The sequence below is a fragment of the Choristoneura fumiferana genome, chromosome 18, assembly GCF_025370935.1.
Source record: "Choristoneura fumiferana chromosome 18, NRCan_CFum_1, whole genome shotgun sequence".
NCBI lineage: Eukaryota > Metazoa > Arthropoda > Insecta > Lepidoptera > Tortricidae > Choristoneura > Choristoneura fumiferana.
Genome location: NC_133489.1, coordinates 13,271,456 through 13,293,737, shown reverse-complemented (window position 1 = coordinate 13,293,737; position 22,282 = coordinate 13,271,456). Strand labels below are relative to the sequence as shown.

Here is a 22,282-nt window from a genome sequence, read left to right as displayed (position 1 = left end):
GTATCCCATCTTAGGCCTCTAGGTTGGCAACGCATCTGCAATCCCCCTGGTGTTGCAGGTGTCTATGGTTGGTCGTGATCTCTTACCACCAGGAGACCCACTTGCTTGTTTGCCATCCAGTCGAATAAAAAAAATATTTTCTAATCCCTCTATGAAAAATATTTTTATACATTGTGAATAATTATCTTTCCATGCCTAATCTTCGGCATTTTAACGCTCAAAAATACAAAATAACACTTTAAAATACCACGCGCAAACAACGTTAAACTTTGACAGTAATAGACAGATGACATTTGATTTTTGTGTTACCAGTGCAAGAAATTAGTTCTACGGGTTTCCCGCAATATGGCTTGGTTTTTTAAAATTCTGGTCAGCTTTTATAAAAACAATTACTAAGTAAGTAGGCACTTAGTCAATATTTTTTGGAATTTTGGTCCCTGTAGATATTATCTCACATGGGAGTTTATTATATAATTCCACGCACATATTGCCCGCGTTCCTTTTAGGCATATATACAAGGTGTTAATTAAATACCTGCAAACCTCAGACACCCCAAAAATATTTTTTCATTTTAAGTTAGTTGATTGCATTAATTTTTGAATACCTTCATTATTTTAAAAGATATTCCTGTGTTTTGCTAAGTTAGTAACTCTACACTCATAATTTGTTGTTGTTGTTGTTTTTTTAGAAAAATATGGCTCTCTCCAATGGTGGAGGACAATTTTGCCAGTGTCTAGTAGGTTTTGCCGTTGTACGTCGTTTTGTTGTTGTTACGTCGTGTTACGGTAGGTAATGGTGGATGAAAGATATTTAGATTTTAAAAATATCTTCATAACTTGTATTTTTCAGTTGCACTTTGACGTTTTTAGAAGAAAGTCACACAGTCACAGCAAACCGGCCAGTATTAAACTATCGAACATTGGCAAAAACAGCAAGAGTGAAAGCCATTAAAAAAAAACTATCGAAATAGTATACAACCTCGCTAAAATACCTACTTAATTGGCGCCTGTTGCAGTCGTAACTTTTAGACTGGGCACAGTAAAAAAGGGATTTAAGAACACAAATACAACCTAATTTAAAACTTAGTGTACTTGCTCAATTCTACTCTACTACCGTTAGTACTAGAAAGCTGTAATTTAACATGAATATCAGTGGTACAATAAAAAAAGTAAAAGATTTTTTTTTAGGGTACCTCCCACAGACGTAAAGTGGGGGTGTTTTTTTTCTCTACTAGCCCTATATAGTGGGGTATCGTTGGATAGGTCTTTTAAAACCATTGGGGGTTAATTTTTCTATTCAGTGATCTGTTTGCGAAATATTCACCTTTAAAGTGCAAATTTTCATTGAAATCGAGCCCCCCTCTAAAATCTAAACTGTTGGGTGGAAAAACTTGAAAAAAAATCAGAATGGTAGTAAATATATCAAATTTACAAGGAAAATTATAGCGGCTTAGATTGCTTGAGAATCATTAGTCGTTTAAGAGTAAACAGCGTATAAAATATACCTAAACTTGGAAGATTGAGTACACAATACGAAATCCTTAGAATAATATTATTTGATTTTTTCGTAATGGCTACGGAACCCTATCCTGGGCGTGTGCGACACGCTCTTGGCCGGTTTTTATTTCTTATACCCTGAATATAAGATCTGTCCTCTAAAATCAGTCACGGCCAGCAATAATACATTTGTACCTAAAATAATAGATCTGTCACCTAATAAGTAAATAGACCAGTTCCTTACTTCGATGCTTCTAATCCTACTAAAGTAGGTCTGGTTAGGTACGACGACGAGCGAAGCGAGTAGAATTGCGACCCTCAGCACGTGCGCCGAGCGAGCGAAGCGAGCGTACCGCGGTAGCGGCCGGCGAAGTGCCAGAACCAAAAATTTCTTGCTAATACTTGTGTGGTAAATACGAATGTCTGTAGTAGGTATTTGTGTCTTGGATGTTTGTATTGTATTAAAGTATATACATGTATGTGTGTCTTGTTTAGCATCCATAGAACAAGCTTTGCTTAGTTTGGGTTGGGTCAATTGGTATAATTTTTAATAACATATTATTATTATTTCATTAATTTCATTAATTGTAATACATAATAAAATATGTCATATCGTCAAATTTCAGTTCAATTCTTTGATGATCAATATTATTTTAAAGTGATTATAATTAATTTTTAGGTAGCCATTTCTATATTGTTTGGCGATTCAGTTTTAGTGACACATTTATTATTTTGGAAACCAATATAATTATTTGATGATCAATATTATTTTCAAGTAATTTTTAATTAATATTTAGGTAACCGTTTGATATTATTTAGTGATTCAATTTAGGTTACAGATCAGATCTACTACTTTAGGTACAAATATTATTTATTAGGTGAACAATAAAAACATACCCAATAATAATAGCGATGCGCTCGACATTAATTATTTTTGTTGCTGTTTTCCTGCTTTATTACGTACGTTTTTGTGGTTTTTATCAAAAGTCTCGGTTTTCCTGATTTTATTAAACTTCGGAGGTGAATGAAATACCGGTAGAATAACTACCTTTATTTAACTAGTAACCTAATTACATGTTTAAGTAAGTAAGTTATTGAGCTGGATTAAAAATGATGATTTAACGCGCGTAACATTTGATATGAGAGGATGCCTGCGTCCAGCAGTGGGACGTATTAGACTGGGATGATGATGAATTTATAGAATTTTTTCACCGTACAACGGCAAAACCTAACTAGACACTGGCAAAATTGTCCTCCAATGGACGGAGCCATATTTATCTAAAAAAACAACAACAACAACAACAAATTATGTGTGCAGAGTTAGAATGAAGTAGAATTACTAACTTAGCAAAACACACGAATATCTTTTAAAATAATGAAGGTATTCAAAAATAAATGCAATCAACTAACTTAAAATGAAAAAATATTTTTGGGGTGTCTGAGGTTTGCAGTTATTTAATTAACACCTTGTATATATACCTAAAAGGAACGCGGGCAATATGTGCGTGAAATTATATAATAAACTCCCATGTGAGATAATATCTACAGGGACCAAAATTCCAAAAAATATTGACTAAGTGGCTACTTACTTAGTAATTGTTTTTATAAAGGCTGACCAGAATTTTAAAAAACCTCGCCATATTGCGGGAAACCAATAGAACTAATTTCTTGCACTGGTAACACTAAATTCAAATATCATCTGTCTATTGCTGTCAAAGTTTAACGTTGTTTGCACTTGGTATTTTAAAGTGTTATTTTGTATTTTTGTGCATTTAAATGCCGAAGACTAGCCATGGAAAGAAAATAATTCACAATGTATAAAAGTATTTTTCATAGAAAGTCCGAGGGATTACAATTTTTTTTTATACGATTGGATGGCAAACGAGCAAGTGGGTCTCCTGGTGGTAAGAGATCACCACCGCCCGTAGACACCTGCAACACCAGGGGGATTGCAGATGCGTTGCCAACCTAGAGGCCTAAGATAGGATACCTCAAGTGCCAGTAATTTCACCGGCTGTCTTACTCTCCACGCCGAAACGCAAGAGTGCATACACTGCTGCTTCACGGCACCACCGGTATGTACCTCTATGATGGTTTGTCAAATAAAGAATTTGTGAAATGATCAATTTGTGGAATGTGGTGTTATAAAACGATTAATTTGTGAAACAAAAGTTTGCCAAACGTTGTTTGTTAAATGAATATTTGTTGAAACGTTTGTTGCCAAATGATTGGATACCGTCACGCAGACATTGATGTCAGTCAGTTCTTTTATATATTTCAGTTTTTTTATATATTTAGGTATTTCGTCACTCGGTACCCGGTGCCGACTACTCGGCAATCGGCCTATGTGAAAAGACACTTAATTAATGTCCCAGGAATTATCCTTATTTTAGTGCATTAAGTGGTAACATATAGTTTCAGGTAGAAATAAATGTGAATTTCTTGTTTTAGCCATCTGGCATGCTGGAGAGGCCACTCTCGTATAGCAGTATGCAGGAAGTCTATTGCATCTCACGATGGGACACAGCCAGGAAATACTGCCTCAGGATCGTCATGCCTCATGGTTCGCTTCTGTTACAGGTCTGTATAATAAAAGTAGCCACTGCGTTTTATACCACGCATGCATCAAACGAAATATTTCCGGTATAAGTAATTATGAAAGGCGCTTTTAAACCGTCCACGGGGGTGGTAATTTCAGTAAAATTTCTTAATCTGTATATAGACATCCATCTGTGCGCTTTAATATTGTCTAGAGTTACGCACGGTTGAATATTTCTAATCAAAACCCTCAAAACCACTTAACACTGTCAAACACTTGACCTCGATCAATAAAGCTTGTGCTAAATATAGTGACAATTAACCATACACATTAAAGGATTTACTGCTTGCAGGCGAACGATGCTTATACAAGGGACCAATGGTATCATTCTATTGTGTGGAGAGTAAGTATTTTGTGACGACTCGACTAGCAAACATGTTTATTGTCTTAGTTGCTGAATGAGAGTGTTGATGCCAAACCTTATTTGCTTTGCAGAGAAATATGATAAGATATCGCAACATACTCACAAAGAGTGTACGGAAGGAGGTTGTTATGAAGGAATTGAAGGTTGGTAATGTTGGTTTTTAGCTCTATCTTGAAAGTAAATATTCTACCTCTATAACTGCGATTTGACGAATTTAAGGTGGCTAAAAAAATCTACATTCGGAATTGACTCCTTATAAATTCTAACATAAAGTTCCATTTTTAACCGACTTCAAAAAAAGGAGGAGGTTATCAATTCGCTTGTATTTTTGAAGATATCAAATCGGGACACACACAAGTTACTCGACCATAATAGTTGAAGCTTAAAAACAGATGAAATGAAAACCGCTATAACATGTTATATGTTTTTGAACTTTGTGAAATATTTACCGAAGTAAAAAATTAAAGAATCCACAAGCCATTTTTTGGATATACTTTTAAAAACAGGAAGAAATGCATTAATTAACAATATACCTATATAATTATAAATAGGTAATACTAATATGGGTTGTTAATTCATTTTTGACATTGCGATCAATATTTATTCTTCAACTTTCCTATTCCCATAAATACTTTTCAATGAATACACTTCAGGTAACTTTATTATCCTGTTCACAAATAATTTATAATGTAAAACTTTACGTTAAATTTGTCTATCTTCTACAATATCTTGTATTATGGTCTCTCAAACAAATCTTTTAATTTCGTAGAACATGGTGGATTTCGTGATGACGACGCCTCTGCAAGACGAAATCGTGACGCGGGCTCCGTTGCAGACACTGACCGATCTGCTCTCAGAGGTGAGCGACCGTCTGCACTTACCAGTGACTAGCCAAGCAACATTGCTACACGAAGCAAACGAATTTCTATCCCATCCCAATCTACACGTAAAGGGGAAAGTGATTTCGCTCTTCCGGTGTACAGGTTGTTAACGACAGTGCGCCTTGTCTAAGGTCTCATTAGTATATAATATAATAACTAGCTGTTGCCCGCGACTCCGTCGCGTAGAAGTATGAAAAATAGTTTTCACTTCTCATGTCATTTCAATGTCACTTTAGTCTCTGCATATCAGGACTAAAGCTCCATTTTATTCTCTAGGGATTCGTTTTTTTAAATTTATATTGGAAACCCCTAAACAGCCAACACGGTTTTTGTGAATGGAGGATTTATAGGCGTGAAAATAACCTCAAAATGACAACTGTGCAAAAATTAAAAAAAAAAAATTAAAAAATCAAAAACCCGACTGCCTTACAAATACTAAAAAGAAGAAAACAAGTCTAGTGGGCTAGAACTTTGTTAATTAGCTAACTTAAAGTTCAACAGTCGGGACCCATTAGGTAAGAATTTTTGAGCGTCACGATTTAAATGGGTCCCGACTGTTGAACCTTAAGTTAGCTAATTAACAAAGTTCTAGCCCACTAGCCTTATTTTCTTCTTTTTAGTATTTGTAAGGCAGTCGGGTTTTTGATTTTTTAATTTTTTTTTTTTTTAATTTTTGCACAGTTGTCATTTTGAGGTTATTTTCACGCCTATACATATTACTATTACTATTCTGTGAAAATGGCTAATTATTAGCTTTCATTTGATACCCCACTTGATAGGTTTAATAAAAAACATTTTTTGAAAACTTACAATTTGGCGCCAAAAATCCGCCATTCTGATTTCGTAAGAATTTCATGTACCCAGTGTCACTCGTGTCACTAAGACAAATCCAATGACGTATCATTTATCAAAATCGGTTTAGCCGTTGAGTAGTTACGAGAGGACATAGGAATAGACATACATACATACATACTTACATACATACATACGCGTCAAACACATAACTCTCCTTCTTCGCAGTCGGGTTAAAAAATAACACGATTTAATATTAATGATTACGAATATTAATCTATTCAATTATATTAAGGATTAATTCATTTTATTATGCATAGTTTTAAAATAGTTTTCAATTTTGAAACTGTTTGTCACTTCATATAAACAATAAAAGAAAAGAAAAACCGCGCAAACTTTTTTATTTGCTACTTGAATGTTGAAGAGATGGCCATCAATTAGTCGAGCGTACGTTTTTTAAAAAGTAATATTGCAATTTTGTAAAAAATCTTGTTTTTTTCCTCGCATTCAAAGTGAAAAATAGAGTGTTTAACGCGAGACTAAACAACCATAATGCCACTCGAGCTATAGCCACCGAATATTATATTTAAAAAAAAAAACATGAAAATTGGTCACGCCGTTTCGAAGGAGTTTGGTCACAAACATTTAATACCCGAGAACTATATAGGTATATTAGAATGGTTCCAATTGCTCATAACAACTTAAAGAAGCGCCGTGTTCCAGGTAGTTTGTCACTCAGTCTATCATACCTGACCTGTAGGTCAGTCAAAAAAGATGCACTGGGCAGCAAGCGAGCAAAGCGTCCTTAGACATCAGGACCTCTACCAGGCTAAACGCTTTACGACACGAGCGAAATTCTATCAATATTTTACGCGCTTTGTCTAGAAGGACTGGACTTCGCTCTCATAATCATCCATTAAACTTCCCATTGTATCCCATTATTCCACCGTGTATCCAAGTCGTTTTGCGTAGGCTGACTGATATAAAACTTATCGTGTTGTACTGATCTTCACGATTCGCGTGACGTAAATGCAACTGAATGCCTAACATGCGCACTTGGTGTTTGTTACTGCGTGTAGGTACAAATCACTCTGATTCAAGTCGATCGTTGGATGCAGTGAAGTTTAAAAAACTGCAAATGCAACGACACAAAAAGGGAGCGTCTAATTGAACACTCCCATATTCTCGTATATTCAAGCAACGTCTAGAATGTACACTCACAGAGTTCAAAGTTACATAATTCGTTTTTTCTGCTATAAATATTTTATATTCACTATCTATTTTGCTGGCGGTACTTGATTATTGCATTATAAACAGAGCTCTTACACACTTGCTGAACTTCAAGTGAATTTGAACGCTAGTAGGGGTTCGAACGAAATATAGGTACTTAACATCTGAAACGGACAATTACTCGTATGGTGCTAGGGAAGACCAAGGTATAAAAATAACACAGGGTGAACGTAACAAATGAGTTTTTGAAGAAATTGTATTGGGTAGATTAGATACGTTTATGACAATGTGTATTATACATTTTTATTTACGTTACAACCATCCCCTTGCGCTGTTACGCCCAACCCTATGGCTAGAGATGGTTGTAACAAATTCAATTTTTTTTATTTGGTTGTTTTTCTCAAAAGATGTAGGTATCATTAATTACTTCGGCTAATGTTAAAAGATAATTGAAGGACCAAGCTATTATGTGTACCTACAGTTCAAAATTTTGATATATATATATATATTTATCGCGTTCTGTGAGATATTACGAGAACATTCATAATAAAATTGTCCCTTGGCTTCCCCTACTTTACTTAGGCCATTCATATACCTACCGATTTTGTTCAGTTCTACCTAGAAAAACGGGGGAAAAAAACAATCAGAAAGCTAGAATGCAACACAAAATGTATCACTCGTCACGTCGTCACATACGTACCGACCCAGGTCGCAAGAATGCCAGATCAGCAGGGAGCGAAACTTTGATGCCGGTGACAGCCGTATGACGTCAAGCTTCATACAGAGTGTTTTATCTAGATTATAGATAATCACTAACAACTTATTGGCCTCTTTAGTTTACGGATATTTTATTGACACTTGAGACGGCCAGTACTTATTTATAAAAACACCCTATATGTCAATTTGCGTCATAATGACGCCGGTGATCAAAGTTTCGCTCCCTGCCGATCAGCAAGCAACATACAGTATTGCCGATCAAAGTTCTGGCCGGCAGGCGTGTGTGTGACGATGAACCCGGATTATATTCTATTCTTGTCTAAAATATAATTTATATATATAATTTATTTAACTAATCGCTTTGACTATAAAGTAAGAGATAACATTTGCTTACGCAAATGGGAAATTATAAACGAGCTGTTAATCAGTCGCGATTGTAAAGTTATGTACTACAAATATCTTTATGTATATATACCCGTACGAGTATGTAACTGAACATAAATAATTCAGTAAGGCTTTCCAGTACTTTTCATGCTGTACATGACATCTTAAAATTTATAATATATTGGCAGGAATATTATTAGCACGTGACTGGATAATTTAATAAGATGGAATTAGTAAATACCTACTTCTAGTTTTATTGTAATCCTTGATTTAAAAAAAAAATCGTAATTTAGTGATTTAGTCTTTGGCATAGGTTACTTTGAATATCGATCAAGATATTGGAAATATTATTTGTTAATCACGATTAACCTGTCCTCTCCCAGAGGCACAAATTTGTGCCCAAATTCCTTTGATCCTGTTATCCTGGGAGATGACAGATTAATAAACCCTGAAAAATATCAACAATCAATTAAAGTAATGAATTTTGATATAATTATTTATTTTGAGTGACAGCAATCAAAAAATAGCGAGGAGATCAACCCTGTTCCAATCTTTCCATCGTTCCACTACCATATTTCACGTAACCGTCAATCATTCCATCCTCACCTCACGAGGAGAGCCCTCCACGACCTTGCTCACCACCTTGATGGCTTTATTGGCAATCTAGCACCGTCCGCTGTAATTGGACCTTTTTCCGACGTACGACAGAAATATGGAGCCAACTTCCTGGGGCAGCAATCCCGGAGCGAAACAACAAGGATCTTAAAAAAACGGTGAAGTACGAGTGCGAGCGACTCGCGCATGAAGGGTTCCGCACCTCCGTATAATGTTTTAAAAACAAATAGTTCAGTAATATTTTTTTGTAAAAAAATCTAATACAAGCTTTTTTGTTGGCGGTACTTTTTGCCCCTGGTTACCAAAGTAGGTAGTCGTCAAGACGAATCAAATGAGACCAAAATCGATGAGGTCGTGTCGTTTTATTACAGAGTTCCTATCGCCAACATCTAACTTCATTATCACAGATCAGCTCTACATCATAATAATATTGCATTGTCATCGGATTTATACATGCATGCAAAATTTCAGCTCAATCGGTTGAAGATATCCAATTCAAATTTAAGTTGAAATATAAAAAAAAAAATATATTTAATTTCACCTGAACAAAAATAATTAGTTACATTACATTACAAGTTAATAAAGACATATGACCAAAATGTAAGCACTAGGTGCAAGTATTTTGAATAAAGAACAATTTTAAATTCTCATCCTCTTTGGCTGTCGCCCTGTCGGAGGCTGAATAGTGCTTAGACTCTTGCCATGCGCAAAAAAAAAATTGGCTGAATGCGGTAATTCGGCCGAAGGGCGCGTACTTATTATGAATTATTATAGTGAATAAATCGTAACCTGATTTAAAATTTTGACGTTGTAAATAAATTGTGTCACTTAGTATGAATTATAACGGACATTTTTTAGTGTAAAAAAACATTAAATACAGCGGCTGTGAGTGCTTTATTGAAGTTGGCTTTTGTGAAGTGATAAAATAAATTGTTATTTAGTCTTCATGCTGCACAAAAAAATAAACCGCGGTCTTAGAGACAATTAGTATAATTATCGAAGGTTTTATACAATAGCACTAATAAAATCGCAAATTAATAAGTAGTTCAACATTAAGCAACATAGGGTCACGGGCGGGGCCCCTAGCAACTGACGGCCGTCATCTTGGCAGCCTAGTAACCAAAAACCGCTGAATCAGAGGGGGCACACTTAAAACGTCACTTTTTTACGGGCACTTCAGCGCCTCTGTTATAAGATGCTAAAACGAAATTGACATAAATATGTCAAACGTCGACTTGGCAAAGAGAAATTAAGCTCAGCTTAGATCTGGAAGAAAAATTGTGCAAGTTGTATTACGTTGCTCGTCTCGACTGACCAAGTGACCACCTCAAACTCGTTTGTCGTTTGCTTTACTTACGGCCTCGAGGTGTAATGCAACTTGCACAATTTTTCTTCAGGTCTAAACTGGGCTTTATGGACGTTAAGTTTGTTGTGTGCGACGTGCGTGCATGTGCATGTGTGTGTTATGTCAAATTTCGTTCTAAGTACACCCGCGAGATAGCGCTTACGCGCTACCATACATGCAAATCTGGCCATAGAGTTGCCACTCTTTTTCTACATAGGTACTTATACTCTTTGCGCTGAATGAAACACGTTTCTTGTATGACGACTCCCTTTAATTTGTAACTTTATTTTATTTTTAGTATTTGTTGTTGTCGCGGCCACTGTAATACACAATCTGTGAAAATTTCAAGTGCCTAGCTATTACGGCTCATGATATAGAGCTCTGTGATAGACGGACAGACAGACAGACAGACAGCGGAGTCTAATTTCTCAAAGGGTTGGCAAAACACCTGTGATACCCCCGTCTTGCGGGTGTCCATGGGCGGTGGTGATTGCTTTCCATCAGGTGACCCTCATGCTTGTTTCAACTTCGTGGAGCTCTTATTCCGCGTGAATACTACCCTAACCTTTTTATGTACCTATGTATTAAGTCTTACATAGGATCTAATTGTATAATAGTAGATTATTATCGTGGCCTGGAAGTAGGCAATTGCTGGCTGAGTATGAGTATTAAACGGACGAGCTTGAGAGTCCGTTTAACTAATACGAAGCCAGCAATTGCTATTCCAGCCGAGACTAATATAAATCTTTTCTCAAAAATGGTGAATAATTCTGAAATAGAACAAACTTTTTCTCAAAATAGACTTATTATAAAATTTAATTTTATTGCAATATTTTTCTTATGCTTTCCCGCCTTTTTTCATTAAAAATAAACTGCAGGTGTATTTTTCCACCGAAAACACCACAAGCTATTTCAGACCCAATAGAAAAAGACCGGAGTTCCAACAAAATATCTGATACCGGCCATTAGACTTGGCTGTATACGACTTGTGCCAACATTTCCATGGCCTTTTTAACTTTAAAAAAAAGTGACTGATTGCAGGCGCGCTAATTCATTATTGTCGAGCTAGCGCGCCTGCAATCTTTTTAACTTTTTTATTTTTTACTGACCATAAACTATGCACTTCACCTTCTGATATGTAAAGAATAATGTCAACTTTTACGGACATTTTTGAGAAAAGTGATATTATACCATTCTGAGAGGAGGCCTGTGCCCAGCAGTGGGACATTATATCAAATGTTGGTATGCATTTTGATCATTATACAAAATAATATGTGCATATTATGATAAAAGTTGTTATGCGAAATTAGTGTAATGTAATTAAAAGTTATGCTTTCAAAAGTTATGCACTGTTTATCATGATTCACGTTATTAGCCGGAACCTTGTTGTACAAAAAGTATTTATACTGATACTCGTAGAACGGCACCCGTTTGAACTTTGTACAAAAAGGCTAATACAAATAGTAATTTCAGAAAAAGGAGAGCCCCGATTGGGAAGAGTGGGCGGAGAAGGCGACGATGGTGGCGGCGCCCTTGCTGGCGGAGCGCTGCGCTACGAGCGAGCTGTGCGCGCTGCTGGCGCGGCTGTGCCGGCGGCGGCCGCGCGCCGCGCCGCTGCCCGCGCTCGCGCCGCCCGTGCGCCGCGTGCTCACGCGCAACGTGGATTTCGCAAGAGCACCCAACGCCCGACGGCTCGTCAGAGATTACATTAGGTACCGACCAGTGTGCGCGAGCGCTAAACATGTTTTATGACCCGTGACGTGCGCAGCTTTGCTATTGTTATTCATAAAAACTGTGCGATCTGCGTTATGGCCTATCGAAATTAGACATGGGTAATCTCAACTCCGCGAAGTGATCTGACTCACTAGATCCAGCTCCGGTGTCGGTACCGAATCCGCTTATTGAATCCGACTCTTTTATTGACTCCGGTTCTTTCGAGCGATTATTAATTTATCTATGGCCGATCCGCTCCGGCTCGGTTCGGTCGGTCGGTGTCGGTACGGTACTGCGGTGCCCCACCCGCTGACTGAACTGAAGTACAAGAACCGAACCGACCAACCAAACATAGATAATAAGATCCAAGTCCAAGATCCGATCCGCAGGGCTACTACGAACCGAACCGAACCGAACCGACCAACCAAACATAGATAATAAGATCCAAGTCCAAGATCCGATCCGCAGGGCTACTATGAAACTCCAAAATCTAAGTTCGTGTCGTGCGGTCCCTCTGACACTTATACTATTTAATACGAGAGCGAGAGGGACGGTACGATACGAACTTCGAGTTTCGTAGTAGCCCTGCCGATCCGATCCGAGCCGAGCGAGAGCGAAAGCAGGCGGACGGAGCGAGTCAGTGTGAGTGAGCGTGACGGCGATCACGAGCGAGGCGAGCCGCTCGATCCAGTCGGAGTTAGTAACTCCGGAGTCAATAAGATTTGAAAGGAGTCATTAAGGGATTCGGATCCGCTTGAGGATCTGACTCTTTTGAATCTTCAGATCCGGATTTACCCACCTCTAATCGAAATAGTTGACCCGTTTTGCCCACGCTAGACAGGGTGATTTTTGATTATCCATGCATGCGGTACAGGTTTGACTCTAAAATCTAAATTGTAAAGTAAAAAGAAACAAATTCTAAACAGATAAACACACAACTTTGTATTGCCTTTAAAAAATATTTGTTAAAAGTTTTGGTTTAAAAATTTAGAACTATGTACTATGTACTTAGGTATGATCTCTTTTGGTTATTATAAGAAAATGATAAAAAACCATTCCAAAAGGTTTCCTGTTCCAAAATTGGACACCGATTTAATACGAAAGATTACAAGCGTTAGATCAGATAGGTACGTTTTATACAGCCACTGTGAAATTTCCTTATCATCATGGTATTCAATGAAGTATGAGAGTGACAATAACTTGTAGTAATCGTAGTAAAGAACGTCATAACGTATCGTAAAACCGGACAATAATAGAAAATCGTGAAATGTAAGTGGCAGTGCATCACACGCTCGCATCCAGTGGAGGTCAAGTGCGCAGCGGCAATTCTAAAACGTTTAGGCCATAAATGCAAGTCGAGCCGGTCACACAGTCGCTCTTCCTAATTTGAAACAAACAAAAGCACCCATTGTGCCGAGCCTCGGTGCCTTACGAAAAGACCTTGGGGCCAGCGCCCACTAATAGCTACACCCATTTACGCCGTTGACAGAGCACATTATTAAATGTGCTGACCTGGTGCAGCACAACATTAGCCTCGTAGCCTCATTTGTGTACAATAAAGGTTAACTTAATAATATGGCGACCAATAAACATCAACCGGCGCTGCAACGGGTTAGTTAGGTTCAGGTGCTGTGACGTCAATTATTGTTGTTTTGCATACTTTCAACATAATTTTACAGCAATTTATGACGCTATTTACTTAGAGAATGGGATATTAAGAATACACTATTGTCCAATGTCCATGTAAGATGAACGTTCTAGCTGCGGATTATATAAGGCTATGTTCACGTGGTCGAGCGTACTACAGTGCGCGACACAGTGACCATGACACTATCTTTGCCTAGAGCTCTATGTAGAGTCATATTATAAACCTCAACATGTCACTATACCTTGAGTGCGACTAAATTGATGAATGATAGTGCAATAGTAAAATTTTAGAATACATTATAGAAAAAAGACAATGAACCCTACTTGAGTGACATCAAGTAAAGGTCAGCAAGAAAATGAAAGTATAAATAAAGCACTTAAATAAATACCTATTGTTATCGACTACTGACATTTTCGTCAATAGGTTATCAGATATTATAATTTTGTGACTAAAGATAGAATAAAACTATATTCTTTATTTAAATACTGCAGCTACGTACCTACTTATCAAATACACTTTGACGGTGCTTGTTAAATAATTAAACTTTAGTATGCATTGTTATCAATATATCACTTATCACTATTGTGTAATTAAGAATGACACCTGAGCTAAATAAACTTCCTCTCACTCAATAAACTAATTTCCATTCTTTCTGCGTTCCTTCACTATCACAAATGCAAGACAGCTAGGTACCTACCTCCATCCGACACGCAAGTAAAAATTAAATGAATATCAATCAAATATTTCCGGGAGCCCGACATATCGTCTAACGTTGTTTGTCCTAATGTACCTATAATGTTGTTCTAATGATCGATTGCACTAACACCTAAAAATGAAAATATTTCAGAATACCTCATGCGTTGGTTACTTAAAATTGGTTGTTTAGGTTAAGTTTATTTTATAAATTTCCTGAAAAGTCGTTGGTTTCAGTATAATTGACAATTAGGACAATCGACAATAGAACACATTAGGATAAACAATCACAATTCGGCGACACGATATAGACCCATTATTTCTTTTTACTTGTCAACAGTGCGGTAAGTTCACACAACTCCGGCGCAGCGTTGGTGCGCCGGTTCGTGGAGGTGACGCACGGCGAGCGTGCCGCGTGCCCGCACCCCCGCGCGGCGCCCAACCTCGCGGCGGTCGCGCTGGCTGCGCTCGACCACCGCTTCCGCGACCAGCCGACGCCTCACCTCTGCGACGACGCTGAAGACGATGTGCTTTGCTTTGCTGACATTCTAGAACATATGTGAGTTGGTGACGACAAAGTTTGGGCGTCAAATAATTAAACGTGCGTGGGCTTTAAACCTACTATAGTAGATTGTACAACAAGAGCATAAAACGAGCCATTTTACCCGAGGCATTCATATAGCCACCCGAGCCGGTACGGCGAGGGTAGATAGACACGTCGAGGGGAAAATGGGTTTAATGATCGAGTTTTACACTCTGCTTTTCACTTCGATGGCGAGGAAATGAAATAGCAACAGTGGAAACAATGATTCACTTTCTATGTACTATTTATGCATTTTTATAATAATTCCATTATTTTAATTTTACTGATTTATTATGATTGATTAAATTGATTTTTAGTTTTATATAAATTAAAAAATATTTAAAAAATATATAGAAACTTTTTGTTTGTGGCTGTTGACACCTGATTACCTTGGTCTTGAGCTGGTATTAGACGAAGATTTTATTTAATGCACTAGAGCATAAAAAGTCATTTTATGTCGCCTAGATAGGTACAGCATAAACACGAACTTTACGAGCATGAGAAGCGAAAAATATTTTTTACCGATATCATAGCCGATATTCAGGTTTCAGGTTTAAGATTCTTTATTCCCATTAAGAATTTAACAATTCACTTTCATGAGAACCTAAAGCTATTTAATACATTACTATTTCATGGAATGAGCGAAAAAAAACACAAAGAGGGTAATTTAACGAATCAGCCGATACACTTCAACGTAAACATGGTAATTAGGTAGTGAGGTGATTCCGGTTTTGCCAGTGAGAAACTCGTTAATCGTTATATGGCACTTAGTGGTTTAAAATTAGGGTCGTTATGATCGCTTCTTTGTCACTCAATGTATCTTTGTAAAGTACAGGTAACTCACAGAGTTCAGATGACTAGAAGCGACAACACGTTGAGAAGGACGTAGATGGAATAATGTAAAATAATGGTTCTAATATTATGCATATAAATGTATGTAAGTAAGTGTGTGTGTGTTTTTGTCATTAATTTACATAGTTCATTTCTCATAGTTAATTTTGATGTATTTCATTACATGTTGTTTAGTATATGTTTTTTTATTTCAATTCAATTTAAAAAAGGGGTAATTAAATTTCGAATGGAACGATTCTTGGAAATGATTAAGCAGGTTTACTCCCAACTGTAAACAATTGGGTCTATAGATATCGACTGGTCGAAAATTGTTAGTGATAATGTAATGTTTGACATAACTCTTTTTTTCTCTGATACCATCTATTTTTCAGAATTGTTATAAAACAAACCTACCCTAATCTATAGAGTTCTAACAGGATGACCTTTTAAAAAAAATATAAAAAATGTACGGTTTCAGCGGAAAAAATTATGACAAACATTAAGTACATTATGACTTGTTTATAAAGTTATGGCAGTCGAAAGGATCCCGAACCAAGCCTTTCTTTTATTGTCAGGTGTGAGTACGAGGACTGGGTGTGCGTAGTGGCCGGCGTGTTGCAGCCGGTGCCGCTGTGCGCCGGCGCGCTGGCATGCGGGCGCGTGGCGGCGCGGCTGGGCGGCGTGCTGCGCGCGCTGGCCGGGGACGCGCGCTGCGCCGTGCACGCCGCCGTGGCGCCCGCGCGCGCCGCGCGCCCGCACCCGCCCTCCTGGCTCCGCGCCGCCTCCCCCGCGGATCCGCTGCTCGCGCTCCCGCATAGACAGCTGTGCCAGCTTTGGGGAGACATGGTGAGTGTCGCTTTTGATGTGTGCGAGGATATTGGGCGCGGTTAGGCAGCGTTAAGAGCGCGCTAGCCTCTGACTCATGCTGCGCGTCTTCGCTCGCCGTTTTCGACCCACGCCGCCTCCCCCGCGGATCCGCTGCTTGCGCTCCCGCATAGGCAGCTGTACCAGCTTTGGGGAGACATAGTGAGTGTCGCTTTTGATGAAAACTTAACAGAGAAAACTGTATTTTGCTACCACGAATTTAACATAAAACACTCATTAAATATATAATAAAACGATTGGGCACATGCGAATTGAGATTTAATTAATGCGCATCTAACGTTTCAGGTTGGCAGCTTATTGAAATGTTGCTCGAAAAGGAAAAGTTTCCTGCAAAGCATGAGTAAGCAACTGCCGGACTTTCTTCTAGTCGCGTTAACGGAGCACGTGAGTATTGTTATGTATATTATTATAATTACCAAGTAAAGCATGTTATAATTTAAATAAAGTTAATACTTTTTGACTATTTAAGTACTTTGGAGTCTTTGTTAAACATCAGGGGTTGCTAGTGAGTTTTTGCCAACTATGTCGTATGTCTGTAGATGGGTAGAGTCATAAAAGAGTTATTTAAATGAGAGGCGCCACTTTCCGCGCCACTGCCAAATTTTTGACATAAAATGCTTATATGTAAAATTGTAATTGCTTTTTTATCCGTTTTTAGGGTTCCGTACCCAAAGAGTGCCAACGGGACCCTATTACTGAGACTCCGCTGTCTGTCTGTCCATCCGTCTGTCACAGGGCTCTATCTCTTAAGCCGTAAAAGTTAGACACTTGAAATTTTCACAGATTATATGTATTACTGTGGCCGCTATAACAACAAATATTAAAAATAAAATTAAGTTACAAATTAAAGGGGGTCGTCATACAAGAAACGTGTTTTTTTCAGCGTTTTTTGGTTGCTAGGCGTTAATAGCCGTTGCTACGGCGACCGAGTCGCCTAGCAACGTCTGGCTGTCGTTTGAATATTTACCATTAAGTTTGCGATTTTAATGATGTTTTATAAAAGCTTCGATAATTATAATATAGTGACTGTCTGATTGTGCGGTTTATTCGTTTTTGTGCAAAATTAATAAAGCAATTTAAGAACCACAAACCTCAATGAAGCCAACTTTGATAAAGCGCTCGCCAAATCCACACCATACTAATCTTTGTTTACCTATTGTTTTTTACACTAAAAAAATCATACTAAGTATTTAACACTATTTACAAGGTTTGTAATACAGTTTAAGAGCTTCTTATTATTTAATTTACACAACATACGAAGTCCGCCGAATTTCCCGCGAATGAACTGCGCTGACAGCCATTTTTTTTTGAGCCGCGCGCGGCGCGGGCAGTTGTTTCAGAAGCAAACAGCCAGAACCAAAGAGGATGAGAATTCAAATTGTTTTTTATATCAGCGATATTTTTAGAAGCTTTTCTTTAGCTTGCCCTGTTTGTTTATTTATTTATTTATTGTTTGTTTGGGTCAAGTCTTGGAAGCTAAATTTGACCCACTTCCAGTGGTCCGATCGACTTGAAATTTGGTACAGATTTGGTAGTTTAGATGACAATGCAAATACAGTCAACAAAAAGTACATTCGGCAAAAAAAACTTGAATTTTAACAAAATCTTATTACAAGCATTATATTTATTTGCAGTGTAATGTAACTATGTTTGTTCGGGTGGAATCTTTCAACTCAAATTTGAAGTGGACTTCAACCGATTGAGCTGAAATTTTACACGCATGTATTAATCCGATGACAATGCAATATTATTATAACATGGAGCTGATCTGATGATACTAGCGGGTGACCATAGGAATTCTGTGATAAACGACACGACCGCATCGAGTTTGGACTCGTTTGATTCGTCTTAACGAGTACTTTGGTAACCAGGGGCATAAAGTGCAGTCAGCAAAAAAAAGCTTATTTATTAGAAGAATTTTAAGAAAAGCATTTACTGAACTGTTTACGGAACCCTTCATGTACGAGTCCGACTCGCACTTGACCAATTTTTTACTGTTTTATGCCGTAATCTACTTACAGGACAACATTTCTATACAAAAATTATACCTAACATACCCTCCTGAGTCCCAACTCGGAGAACAATTTTACAAAGATTCAAAAATTAATTGCCGTGCATACGCGTACGCATGCAAAATAAAGAGCCTAATGAGATAATTATAATCATATAAAACTTAAAAACTGGTACAGAGGACATTAACCTCATAAAATCATTACTTTCCAGCCCGCTGCTTTGGAGGCTTTGTGCCTTATGCTGGAGTGGGAGGTGGCGAGCGGCGAGCAGACTCAGCTGGAAATCATCGCCGCGCTGCAGGGCACTGACCTTGGCCAGAAGTATTATAAAGATTTGTGCGAACGGCAGAACAACCTCCAGAGATTGGTCAGTATTAAAAGTGAATTGATCATTTTTGAAGTTCCGTACCTCAGTCCTTTGATGTCCACTTGTCTGTCTATTCATCTGTCAGGCCATCCGTATGCTCAAAGTCAACGCAATCAAAGGATCATCATCATCATCATCATCCCAGCACACATTAATTTGGAGTTACGATATTTTTTGGAAATTGTTCGTTGAACTTCATACTTGAAGTTGTTTTTGGCTAAAGCGACTGAAATAATGACAATTTTGAAAAATTATGATTGAAAAGCAACCTCCAGGAAGTTCCCCCTTCCGATTATGCCCTGTACGCCCTTGCACCCTTAGTACCTATCGTCTGTATAATCTCTACTCTAAAAGATTCTTAGTTCCTAGTGGGTAATGTACTATTGTATTGCAGCAAGCGGAGGGCGGCCCGCGGCGGCTGGCACTGCCGGTGCGCGCGACTGACGCGGACGTCGCAGCCCTGTTGGAAGCGGGTGCGCTTGGCAACCTCGAGTGCCTCTCACTCGCCTTCACCAGCGTCACCAGTGCCTGTGCGCAGCATCTTATCAAGGTACCTAAATAGTTCATATGTATATCGACAATCCAGTAAAGTGACGCCTTTGGATGAGGCTCTATAGCGTTTTAACCACTGTTTCCCGTGTGTTACCAAAATGTAGTAGATAATAATAGGTGTCAATCAAAAATCTCAAGCATCACGTCTGGTGTGGTGTGTGGTCGCAGAATTGCAATTAGTTTAAGTTAATAGAATGCTTGAATTTTTGTAACACACGGGAAATGGCGGTTGAAACGCTTCTGAGCCCCCAAACCCCTCACGCTTACAAGGTTTTTGTAGCGTTAGAGCCAAGTTTACCTACGCTAAGCTCAACCGGGATAGTAAATATATCGACCACCGTCCTACAGACCTTCGACGCAAAGTGATTGTTAGTAGATCTTTGGCTCTTCTTGGAGGTCAATTCATCCTGTTGGAAATGTGGTTCAATTCCTTCTGTTTATTGCGGCTGGCTGTCCAGATAGGCACGGATAATTGCTTGGCATTACATCACCGATTTGCTCTCTTCCTTCCTAAATTATGTTGGTTTCGTTTCTCTCAAATTCACTCGCAAATACTTAAAGTGCCTATATATGTTTTGTTTTGTCAGCTGCCGTCTCTTCGTTACTTGAACTTGTGGGCGACCCAATTCGGGGACACTGGGGTGCAGCTCATCGCGGAGCACCTGACGCGGCTACAAGTGCTGAACCTTTGCGAGACTCCTGTTTCAGATAAGGGGATTGAGGCACTCTCTGGTAAGTGACCATAGATAGGTATTTACCTAACTTCTGTTTTGTATCGCAGCAGATTTTTTCAATGCTAGTCTTAAAGAATTTATTAGAGGCATCCAAATAGCCATTCAGGGAAATATCATTTTTGATAAAAACGCATACAAAAATCAAACTTTGCTCATAAAAGTTCCAATTTTTAAGCTTGAGAGGTAGAGAATCCGAAATTACAACCCAACTCATCAATTACTCGAAACTACAAATGCTATACAAGACTCCATTTACCTCGCCAGGACTTTCCAGTCTGCGCCGCCTGAATCTGAACAGCACCAAGCTGTCTGCAGAAGCCTTCGAGATCTTGCGAGAGAGGCTGCCTCACCTCCAGGAGTATGACATCCGCTACACAGAGGCGTGGTGACAGCGGTCCCCCAGCCAAATGCCTTAAACATCAGCAGTTATGAAATGCAAAATAAACTGAAATTAATCATTCCAAGTGGATATTCAATTAGCTCCAAATGGTTACAGGACCACAAGCTTTGTTGCCGGATAAGTACAGGTGGTAGGAGAAGGTTCCACAATTTAAACAATGTACTCGGGTCTCCTGGTATAATTATATCCAGCGAGATACATACAACATGAAGGTTCTCACAAGAACCGTTCTTGTAATACCTAATCCTTAAATTCGACTGGTTTCGTTCTATTTTGTATCTCGTTATTTCACAACTGGTCAGAATCATTGGAATGTACCAGAAAACAGCTTCACTTGCGATCTCAAAACACCACCACTATTTTATTCTCCAGTAGATATACATATATTAATTACTTGAGGGTATGTTTGATCGTAATGAGGTGTTGTGATTGAAAATGTGTCCATCTTTGAATTAAAATTAGGCACACAAAATATTCGAATTTAATAATGATTAATGTGTCTGTAATTACAAACCGAATTCGTACCTACCTTAGATTATGATATGATCTAAGTACTTGTTTTATTATCTTAGTAGATCAATTTGACTGTATATGAAGAATATGAGTTAGTTATTTGAAAGGATGCTGTCACCAGTAAGACTGTTTACACCAATTAGTTTTAGTTCCTAGGTGTGTATGTGTAGGTTCATGTTTAAGTAAGTACAAAAGCATCGCCTACGAGTTTTTCAGACTTATATTTTCGTTAATACCTATTCATTGAAATTAATATACTGTACTAATTCTCCAATATTTAAGGACGTCTTGTAGGCTTATTAACAAGCTTTTATTTAGCTTGCCCTGTTTATTTATTTATTTGGGTAAAAAGTTGGAAGCTAGACTCTGGCCAGCGAAAGCTGTCCACGCATTTTTTACGAAACTTTAATCTGGTATCATTTTTGAGATTGTCAAAATTTTCATATTGTCATTCTAGCCCAGCTTAGATAATTTTGATACTTCTGCTGTAAGAAATGAATAAATTACTTTTTCTTTAATTCAACATCTACCACCCTCAAAATGGAAAATGTTATCAGATTATGTTAGGATTAAAATGTTATATTATAAGATATATTCAATGCCAATCTGGTCAAAATGGTCCAAAAATTGATACGTCTGGACTGTACGTTAATGGGCACTGACAAAGGTCATAAAATTTACCAAGGGACTACCTAAAGTGCATCATCAACTTTCACACATTACTATAATGAATGTTGATGTAGCTTGAAGTCTCGAGTTTAATTTAATATATGGAAAATTTAAATAAATATCTAAGTATCAACATCGTTTAATCAGTGTACAGCAACTGTTGTCAGCTTCATTTTGGGACAGCTTTCATTGGCCAGTCTCTAAATTTGACCCACAATTCACCCACTGTCTGTGCTCGGACTGACTTGAGATTTTACAT

At 38.0% G+C, this 22,282-nt stretch overlaps 1 protein-coding gene across 1 annotated transcript in view; it reads left to right on the top strand.

Annotated features, from left to right (window-relative positions):
• Positions 1-20,905, top strand: part of LOC141437538 (C-Maf-inducing protein-like) — a 36,033-nt gene extending 15,128 nt beyond the window's left edge. The window contains exons 3-14 of the mRNA XM_074100968.1: positions 3,948-4,076; positions 4,388-4,438; positions 4,531-4,602; positions 5,229-5,318; positions 11,897-12,135; positions 14,818-15,036; positions 16,467-16,737; positions 17,062-17,160; positions 19,000-19,155; positions 19,550-19,705; positions 20,295-20,439; positions 20,706-20,905. Of these exons, the coding sequence (XP_073957069.1) occupies positions 3,948-4,076; positions 4,388-4,438; positions 4,531-4,602; positions 5,229-5,318; positions 11,897-12,135; positions 14,818-15,036; positions 16,467-16,737; positions 17,062-17,160; positions 19,000-19,155; positions 19,550-19,705; positions 20,295-20,439; positions 20,706-20,830 (1,752 nt within the window). The 3' untranslated portion in view covers positions 20,831-20,905. The remainder of the gene's footprint in view (positions 1-3,947; positions 4,077-4,387; positions 4,439-4,530; positions 4,603-5,228; positions 5,319-11,896; positions 12,136-14,817; positions 15,037-16,466; positions 16,738-17,061; positions 17,161-18,999; positions 19,156-19,549; positions 19,706-20,294; positions 20,440-20,705) is intronic.
• The last annotated feature ends 1,377 nt before the right edge of the window (positions 20,906-22,282 follow it).